Raw genomic sequence first — 10,983 nt, forward strand, 5'->3', positions numbered from 1 at the left:
ACGGTGTAAATGTGTAGTCAGCCATTGAACTCTTTATGATAACTGGAATGCTCACCAGCCATAAGATCAATGTAAACATAACCGAGATAGCGTGTTAGAAAAAGACAGCAGATAAGAATGGTGCTGCTATCTCTTCTTATCACAGATATACTTATATGAATTATGATTGTTCACCAATACATTTTGAATAATATTGTTGTTTTTAACGTTTTGTTTTATGTTTTAAACTCAAATTTAAAAAATTAAAACAGTGGGTAGTTAAGATTTTAAGATGGTGAATCTTTGTTTTTGTTTCAATTGTGCTAGTTCTAGTGTCCTAGTGATTTTAGAAAAGACTTGTCATTTCACAAGTTAGTATAAAGAGTTAAATAGTATTATTGATTTTACTTTACACATTAATCATTTGATACAAATGTACATATATTTGATAAATATTTTGAGCTACACGAATTTAGCATTAAATTTATTAACAAGAGAAAATGAACCATGAATAAATTTCCTGTACTTTAAGAGTGCATACACAGTGTAAACAATTGACAAGCAAAAACAGGGTTCAAAGTCATCCCTAAGGCATAAATTAAATAAACTTATTTTATTTAATCATGTTTAACCTTTGTTATATAATATTTGTAACATGTGTTAACTGAGTTATTTTGTTTGTTTTAATATACAACCAGTTTACATTTAATTAAACATTCATATCCAATTAAAATTTTTTTTTTTTAAATATAATATTAGGATTTCAGCACTTTTGTCATTGAAAATTGTGCATGTTAAATACTTTTAATTGAGCTTGATTTATTTTATAATTAATAAATACTGCTTATTTATGCACCTATTTTTTTAAAAACTTCTTTATCATAATATAATATTGTTAACTTGTAGTGTATGATTTTATTTTAATATGCTTTAAGGGTTGTATGAATGCTTTTAAATGTAATACTTTTTTTTATTAATTTCAGGAAAAATATCTGGCTGAAAACTACTTGAAGGTTATAAATCAAAGTAAAAGTATCTATAATGTCTCATAGTTTCTTTGAATAATTCTTTATTTTAGGAAATTTTGGCCATTAAGAATAACAAAAATGTATTGAAGATTTTGTTTATTGGATATTTCCTAGATTATAAATCCGCAGTATTAAGTTAAGTTAGGAGAGTAGTAAGTATAGTTAAGGTAAGTAGTAATCAGTAGATACAGCTTCGGGTAAATAGTGTTATGAATAACATTATCCACAAGAAAAGCATGTTTCGACTTGTTACATTATTTTAAATTATAATTATCTACTAATAAACTATTTATTTATGGTTTAACTATTCATATTTTATAAAATTATTCAAAAATATTTTGTGGAAATTTAAAAAAAAAAATAAAGAAATACAAAATTTTAAGAACCTAACTAAAATAATAACGCGGTAAATGAAAATACGATATTAACGCCATGTGCAAGACAAGATAGTAACACCATTGGTATGTGCCATCTCGTTCTAACATTCTCTTTCGAGCAACACTGCTTGGTGAGCATTCCAGTTATCATATTATAGAGTTCAATGGTCATTATAAAATATATGAATAGGGAATTGTAGGGATGGCGATTAGCAATACCTAGTGATAAAAGTATTAATAAATTCGAACACGGTTCTGGTTATGGAACTAAACGGGCCAAACGTTGGATAATGGCGTTTGCATTTAACTTCGTTTAGCAAACTGCAAACAGACCGTCCGATTTTCTCCGTTATCAAACGTTTGCCACGTTTTCCGCTACAGAATTTCCTCGTAATACGCACCACCATAGATTTAAACAATTTTACGACGCTCTCCAAATATTCTATTTCGATGTCTACAGCTACAGAATCAGCCGCGGTTTTACCAGTCATATAGACCAGCGGTTCCCAAACTTTTACGACCACGGCACCCTTATATAATTGTTTGTGTTTCGCGAAACCCTAATGTCTAATCCAACTCAACTTCAATTTTTCTAAATAAAAAAAGGAAAATCTATTCTATAAACTCTCAAGTCTAAACAATATTTTAATGATACTGTTAATGACTTTTCATTATTAAACTTAGTTTAAAAAAAATTTTCAATCCAAAATTGTTTAAATAACAAACATTAAACAAACATAATTATCTCAATAATCTCATACATCTGGCGGAACCCTTGACATTGTCCCACGGAACCCTAAGGTTCCGCGGAACACACTTTGGGAAACGCTGATATAGACAATGTAGATGAGGACGACCGTTAAATTTCAAATAACACCAATGCCGGGCTGCATGAACAATCACTAAACATATTTTGACGAATCGATAGTGAGCTAATGATTCTTTAAACATGATTTAGTGGCCCATGATTGGTCCATTTAATTTTGTTGGACCATTAAATTAATATATTTTTCACGGCGCAACCAGCTGGTATAAGCCGGTTAGCCTATTCACTGCTGCTAGTCGCCGGACAAGTCATATTGCAGCACTCTGAATCTGAAATCTGAATTCGAAATTTGTTCGCCGCAGCAGTCCACGTTCTGTGCATGGTTGTGTTTCACTGCCTGCCATTTATTGAGCATTAATTTTTTTGGTTACAAACACATTCTATGACTATGAGTGATCGTTGTAATTTGTGCGTTGCTGACTTGCTGTCGACAAGGACGAAGAGAAAAAACTTTAGCCGGAAAGAAAAAATCCCAGCGAAAAAGTGAGTGGCTATCTGCGTCTTCCCATCTTTTATACATTTTTACACAAAACCTGTATAAATGTACCCTGTTCAAGTTAAGATGACGCTACACTGACATTTGTTGTCTCCGCCTCACAAATGCGTAACATAGCACGTTTTACGCTCAGTAGATCACGTTGAGCTCCGTTCGCTTAAAAATTAGAGTGAATTTACCTCTTATAAAATTTAGAGGTTAATTTAAAATTAAAGGACTCGTTGAAAAGTTGAATTGGCTGGCGACAGTTGATGGCGCTGAGTTGACTCGTTTTACGGATACCTTGTGCCATACAAACATTATTTTGCTTTGAATTATAAATTATTTATACTTCGTGTTAGGCAACAGCACAAATTTATTATAATATAAAATATCCGTTTAAATTATTATCCACGGTAAAGCTGGATTGACAGTTATATGTTCAATGTTGTGTGTCGTGCGAGTGCGTGGTAACTATGTGGTTACAGCTAGTAACCATTTTTGTGTAAAAGTTGAGCTGTTATCAATTATTGGTATACTCCCTTTCGACTTGGTTATTACATGATACCAAAAAGTAACGTCTAATAAACAATGCGATTTTTATCAACACGACACGACAGTGGAAATAGAAAGGCGCGGGACTGCGGAATACAAAGCCATAATATTAGCCAATGCAAAGTTTTATATTTCATCACTATTGTCAGATTATGAAATTTTTTAAGGAGTAAAAAAAATATTCCATGAGGTACGACTCTACAGTGCAGCAATTTAAATTCTAATCAACTATTTCCAAATTCATTGTTTTTTATAGGTATGAGTTAAGCACATCTGCAGGTTCCCGTCACTTTATAGTCAAACAGCTACCCCGTGTGAATAAGGCGGTGTGCCAGGTGAATCGTTGTATACAATTAGATTTCTTTCAAATGATAATTGTTGACGTGCGTTTGAAATGAAAACGATTTATTGAGTTAAGGGCTAAAGAGCTTAACCTATGTATAGTATATTTTATTTTTCTGTGATTTATTGTTTATATTGTATGTGTATTGTACCGATACTAAGATTCACCTTATACGAGCTTTATATAGGCAATAAATTAAAATTATTTTGTTTTTTTTTTTATATTGAGATAATTCGTAGGTAAAATACTTAATATTTTACAGTAATTAAGTTATGAGCGCAGAAATCAAATTTAAATGTACAATGTAATTTCATCGAGTTTTTTATAATGGCGTAAGTAGATTGTCAATTAGACTTATTGTTTTCAAGTTATGGCCATTTAAAGTTGTATCATTTATCGTAGTACTTACATCCAAGGTGTATGAATACTAGTTCACGGCTACGTCGTCTGTCATGTGTTTTGACTGTAATACCTACAGGTTCAGACTTCAGACTCGGGTTAAGATTATTAACAGGGGCTGTAAAAATACATCTTAATATCTTGTTCAAATTGGGAAAAATATTTTTATTCATTTCTGTTATCCAATATCCAATACGTTTTTAGCATTCTATTGCCAGCACAAGAAATTCAGATTAAATCCTTAATATTGGATACAGAACATTCCGGAAGGGGATATATTTATCGTATTTTCAAAGTCTTCTGATGAATGTTTATTACTCAAAGGTACACTCAAGAGATTAAATAATGGTTCAACAGTAGCAACGAGTTTTATTCTTTCAATTGTTCGGAAGTTAATGTCGTCAGAGTGCGCATGCCGAACTTGGTAAAACATTGTATAATAAAATTCTTTGTACGCTGAATGCCGATTTATATTCCTGCTTGTTATGTTTTTCTCCGTGTACACAATTATAGTACACAATGCATATACATAGTGTAATATTCCAATAATCACATACCATATCAATATGGCAGTTAATTATAATGAAATAAAACAATAAAAAAAAAAAACCTAGAAACTATTATTTTTGCCGACTTGGTTCGTTAAATTTCCGATTAGGAAATCTAATTACCAAGTTCGGTGGGGTCTCACAATGTATCCCGCAACACCGGCCCTGTCTGTAATCTTAGACGAGCTCCCCGGGACACCAAAAATGTAGTCACTTTAACTATTAAGTAATCTGTTAATCTTAAATCGGGGACAATTTGTGATACATAGATATTAATTATTCAATTATTGTTAATTTTCGAGAAATAAGAAGGTCAGTCGATAGTAAATCATCAACGTAGCGTTGTTTATAATTGTTGAAATATAATTTAGACGAGTACATATTTCCGGTTTTATCGATGATATTACATTATTGTAAAATGTGTAATGGTTTAACATAAAACAATAATTATAATAATATTGAATACGACAATTATAATAATTGATTTTTTTTCGAGTTAACAAAATGGTGTTGGGTATTCAAATAAAAATAAATCGTAGGTTTATTGTAATTAAACAAATCAAGTATTTATCTTGACTTTTTTTATAATTGGCGGAGATTAAAATAGGAATAAATTCATCTAACGAGCGGTAATTATATTGTGATATTTTTTTAATTTATTATTCGCATATTTGACCTATCTATTAAAAATAAAAATTGATAGAGGTGGTAAAAAGTGGGGATATTTAGTGAAAGACTATATTACTATACGATTATGTTCATTTCATTAAAAATAAATAATAATGTTAACAATATTTAATCTATTATGATCTGCTAATATTGCGAATAATACCTACTCACAAGACAGCAGGCAACTTCAAAAGCGGACCGTGAACGAACATAAGCATTGATGACTTCTGCATATCAACGAATGAAGGAAAAATTAAATTACTTACATTGTACACGAATCTACAATTAATATAGTCAATAATATATGTCTCGGTGTGTGAAGAAGCGGAAAATGGTCTTGGTCGATCCACTCAGAATCATAACATAAGGTACGAGCCGGGAATGACAAGATTTGATATCGTTCGGTTCGGCACAAATAAAGCACCTTGGTGATGGTGCTTTATGGCACATATAATATGTAAATATGATGGTCATGAATGAGAATAACTCGAGATTTGTGTGACCATACGGTTGTGGACAGTGAATAAGTGTCAATAGATTCTGATAAAGTAATAAATAACAATATAAATAACGTGCTACATTGTTATCATTAATAATAATTAGTGGAAATTTAAATAATAGTTTTCTCTCTCGTTATCCGCGTCGCACACACTATTCGCCGATCCGCGAGCGCAAATATTACATAATAATTATTACAAAACCATTCCGTTTGTCGTTGTATTTGATTTGATCGGTGTCTGCCGTTCGAGTGTACCGGTACACATATAACATACAAGATTGTTGTTTCTCTACGTTGATTGTTACTTCAAAATGGTAAGTAATCATGAAAATTAATACATATATCATTTCACCGTTAGGTAGGTATTGTGTAATATAATACATTAAGTTTGATATTAATTATATTATCTAAATAATTTGCAGTATAAGTCTACATTAAATATATAATTATTAAAGTAATGACAAAATAAGAAATTAATATAATATAAACTATACAGCGAGAGATAAAGCATAGAAAAAAAGCATAACATTTTAATTTATTTTGAATTAAGATGTAAGTCAATATGTTATAAGTATACGTATATTATTGAGTTTATGGTGAAAATAATTTATTCTAGGTATTAGGAATCTGCGTGTGGCAGAGGATATCGTTGTAGAAAACTATTACAGATGGTTATAATTTGTATACAGTCTGTTGTAGTTAAATATGAATTAAATTAAAATGCGTTGTACATTGAATTGTATGAACTAAATATTAAAATATTTTATAAGCACCAATAAGCCTGTACCAGTGAATAAATTACACTTTCAATAAATGCGACAAACTATGAATGGATCGAAATAGTAGAATAAAAACGAAAAATCATACTGCGTAGTGCATATATTCTTCATAATATCCATGTCAAGAAAATACGTGTATTAATAATGTGTCGTAGATAAAATATTTATAAATTAGATTAGCTTGAGTAATGAAAAAGTTAATCATATTGAACGCTACGAAATACGTTATCGTTTATATGGTTTAATTTATGTATACAACTTGAATTTTCAACATAAGACGGTACTCCATTTTTCAGTCAATTTCTTTGTACTTTTTTGTGTATATAATTAGAAAATCTATACTTAACTTTAATTTTTATTAAAGATTAAATCTATATTATTATTTTTGTGTTTTTTTTAAACACTTATAGTGGAGACATTTTCATATTTCGAATCAGAATGTTTTTTTGCACACATTTATGTTAAATATTGGATTTTCAATTTATTTTTATTAATCATAAGTATTTTAAATTTAGATGAGCAGAGTATTGGAACATAAATAATTAGCCACGTAGTGGAATCTTTCAGTTTCCATAAAAAACTTTAAATGTTATGTGATATAATAATATATTAAAATATTATGAGTTTTCACGATATACATAAAGTTATCACGGTGACTTAAAGTTTCTATTATACTAATTGAATTTTAATTGTTATTGCTGTAATACTATTACTTAAAAAAATAATTTCTTATACAGATAAAGTCAATTAAATGTTTGGGTTATTATTGTACCTAGAAGTTTACGTACCAACCTAATTTATATCCTGCTCCATTTGTATGATAATATTTTATTTACAATGGATTGTCAGAAAAAATCTTTTTTAAACTATTCATCCAAATTGCAAACAGTAGGTAAATGGAAGACTCAATATTAAAATAATAATAAACTAATAGTTTAACATCTTTTTTTCGATACCGTTTGAAATGCATCCCAAAAATGCTCAATATTGATCGAAAATGTACTAAACTTAAATGTTTTTGTACGAATTTTGTAGGGATTTTAAAAGTACATTAAACCTTACGCATACTATGTATATGTGTACTACCCACCGGTATTATGTAGTAAAGGCTCGATGCTAATGTTCATAACCGTAAGAAGTATTAAATTCATAATTAGCTATTATCAGTATTCATTCACAAAAATTGATTATGATGAAAAAATATTATTTCTATTCGTATATTTTATTTAATAACCATTAAATATTGTTAAACAACTGTATCAAAACTGAAATATCACGTCCAATTTTCAACTGCCACATCGATGTTATATATATAGGGTGATCCAACAAGTATGCTCACCCTCTTTTTTCTTTAATATTGAAGTTTTTAAAAATCTGGTTTTTGGAATCTTTAAATATACTCAAAGACCATATTTTCATATTCTTGAGATTCTTTGTACCACTTAAGTACCACTTAAGGAATGTCCCGTAGCGATATATATATTTTTTTTTTTCAAATGGGAACCACACTTTTTTACTGTAAATTATTTAGCGAATATTTTTTTTTGTGAATTTTGATATATTGAAATCAAAATTCGAACGAGTAGTTTTCTAGTAATTACACATTTTGTGCTAAGGATAATATAGTTTATAATAGGGAAGAAGGATATGCTTATACAGTATACGTTGTTATCTATAGTCTATAAACACAATTTAAAAAATATGACATTTTATATTTATTTAGTCAAACACTTAGGTAAATACCAAGTAAAATCCTTCTTGATGTATTTAGTTATTTTTCTTATTTCATGTGTAGAACTGTATAATCATATCCCCATTATGGACTATTTTCCTTAGTACAAATTGTTCAATAACTAGGAAACTACTCGTTCCAATTTTGATTTCGATACATCAAAATTCTCAAAAAAATTATCTGCTAAATAATTTAAACAAAAAAAGTGGGGTTCTCATTTGAAAAAAAAGGTTCGTATCGCCACAGGACACTCCTTAAGTGGCACAAAAAAATCTCAAGAATATGAAAATATGGTCTGAGTATATTTAAAGATTCCAAAAATCAGATTTTGAAAAACTTCATTATTAAAGAAAAAAACTGGGGTGAGCATACTTGTTGGATCATCCTGTATATATATATACACTTCTATTGCTATATCATGTTACCTGAAAGATATTTTGTTTAATTTAAGAAAAATATTTTCAAAAACGGCAATCTCATACCGTTTAAAAGTAACATTAATCACAATTTATTTTATCTATATGATGCCCAACTAATCTAATATATTTATTTAAAAAATATGTACTCTTGATCGAATCTGTATAATATACCTAGATGGGATACTGAACTATTGAATTCCAGCTAGCAGCTCAAACCAAAAAAAAATTGCGTTGGCTTTATTATTTGAGTATCAAATTCTAGTAAATAGATAATATTATTATGTTAACATAATATGATATACCTAATAGACTTATAACGTCATATTCAAATGGTCAACGAGAATATATTTAAATTGGTTGTTGTACGATTTATAGATTTCGATGGGGTTCCATACGTTGGTCTACCTAATGTATACTGCAGTGTTCATCGTGTCACTGGTCGGCAACGGGCTAGTATGCTATGTGGTCATGTCCTCGACGCAAATGCAATCGGCGACCAACATGTTCATCGTGAACATGGCCGTCGGTGACCTGGTCATGACTCTGTTCTGCGTTCCCTTCCCGTTTGTCACCTCGTTCCTGTTGCAGTATTGGCCGCTGGAAAACTACGTGTGCCAAACCTTCACATTCGGCAAAATCGTTGCCGTGTTGGTAAGTCACATTTGCTGGCGGGAGGTAAATATAGAAGTATCGTATTACCAGGGATTTTATAATATTTTTTTGTGAAGAACAACAGAATCTCCAAAAAAAATATTCAGTTCTGAGTGCGGTTTGCGGTTTATGACAATTTGTTACCTATTGACCGTGTTAATGTGACTAAAAAGGGGCGATTCCATTGAATAGTAGAACAATTAGTGTAATTTTGTGAAAAAACGTATTTTGAACGTATATTTTTTTGAATTTTATAAGATTTTTTTCAACAACATTATTTTAGTAGCTTTAAAGAACACCATTAGTTATGTTGATATTCAGATTTTAGGTTAGGTTTAGGTTAGGTTAGGATTTTAAGTTTGTGTAACACGGCGCATCGTATAAGCAAAATAGGCACATTACTGCGTTGGGGTAACACATTTCAGTAAATCACGTCTGATATTGTGAAATACTGAAATGTTGGATGAATGTATGATATCAGTGGTAAAATATCAACGCTTGAAATCGTTTAATACGTAGACACATAGTTGTATAATATATATAATTTTATCTTCGACTATAAATTGTACGAGATTGTCGGCATTGTAGGTTAAATGTTCACAATTTAATTTTTGTTCGGAAGTTTTGTCTTTTTCGGGTAACAGTGCGTATGTGTTAAATGTTGTTTTCAAAACTAAGTAAACAAATAAAAGTATACATTTTTGGATTGTTTACGAAAATATTGAAAATATAAAATATAATGCAAATTGGTATATTAAAACGTTTTAAATTTTTGCCATATACATACTTGGGGATTTGTTCGAATATTAAAAATATGAATTGCATTGTCATGTTTCGTACAGGTGAGTGCATATACTTTGGTGGCCATCAGCGTCAACAGGTATATAGCGATTATGTGGCCATTGAAACAAAGAACTAGAAAGCACCAGGCTAAATACATAATAGCATTAGTTTGGATAATGTCTGTCATTACATCGTTTCCTTTTTTACTCGCTACTTCGTTAGATCAGGTAATATTTATTTTTAAATAGTTAATTATTTTGTTCATTCATTATATTTTCTTTTTTCTAGAATATAAAAATGCATGTTATTATTTTATAACATCGACTTTAATTTATTCAAATTAATTACGAAAATAGTATTTAATATTTAAATTTGTCTTCTAACACGCAAGGGTTTTTTTGATTTTGAGTAATAATGCTGTTGATTGGTTTCTGTCATTTTCGACTTATAATATAAAATATAGCTAAAATTTGAAACAAAAATATTAAATTAATCAAATTATACTACTTAGTATCTACTTAGATACAAAAATGTATTTAATGCAAAAAATATTTAACATGTTTTAAGTATAAAGTCATAAGTACAAAGTCTTATCATAAATTAAAAGTAATGAATATTTGAATAATTTATAGACTATAGAAAAACTTAAGTTACAACACTTATAAATAACTGTATTCCAATTCACTCTTACACTTCTCAATCTGTTTTTATCTCTTTAAATCAGAGCCCTACTTAGGAGGTTTGCGGCCGGGGCTAATTTTTTGGTTAGGCCCTTTAACCTAAATTATAAATTCAGTTCGTTTTTTAATATTCAATTAAACGTTTTACTGTTATTAAATGTACTACAGTCCAATCAAAAAGAATCATTAAAGGTCATAACTCACAAATTGTGATTACACCTAGATAATGAATTCCTATTGC

General features: G+C 29.5%; 1 protein-coding gene and 1 long non-coding RNA gene across 2 annotated transcripts; both read left to right on the plus strand.

Moving 5' to 3' along the window:
• Positions 1 to 136: 136 nt before the first annotated feature.
• LOC111030271 lies at positions 137 to 1,960 on the plus strand. Its single transcript, XR_002604087.1, has 3 exons — positions 137 to 350; positions 963 to 992; positions 1,058 to 1,960. It is a non-coding gene; the product is annotated as an uncharacterized LOC111030271 (long non-coding RNA).
• Positions 1,961 to 3,400: 1,440 nt separating this feature from the next.
• LOC111030285 (RYamide receptor-like) lies at positions 3,401 to 10,410 on the plus strand. The gene is made up of 4 exons (XM_022309708.1): positions 3,401 to 6,012; positions 9,004 to 9,279; positions 10,122 to 10,289; positions 10,351 to 10,410. The coding sequence occupies exons 1-4, from the start codon at positions 6,010 to 6,012 to the stop codon at positions 10,378 to 10,380; spliced, it is 477 nt and encodes a 158-aa protein (XP_022165400.1). The 5' UTR covers positions 3,401 to 6,009; the 3' UTR covers positions 10,381 to 10,410.
• The last annotated feature ends 573 nt before the right edge of the window (positions 10,411 to 10,983 follow it).

The sequence above is a fragment of the Myzus persicae genome, unplaced genomic scaffold (assembly GCF_001856785.1).
Source record: "Myzus persicae strain clone G006 unplaced genomic scaffold, MPER_G0061.0, whole genome shotgun sequence".
NCBI lineage: Eukaryota > Metazoa > Arthropoda > Insecta > Hemiptera > Aphididae > Myzus > Myzus persicae.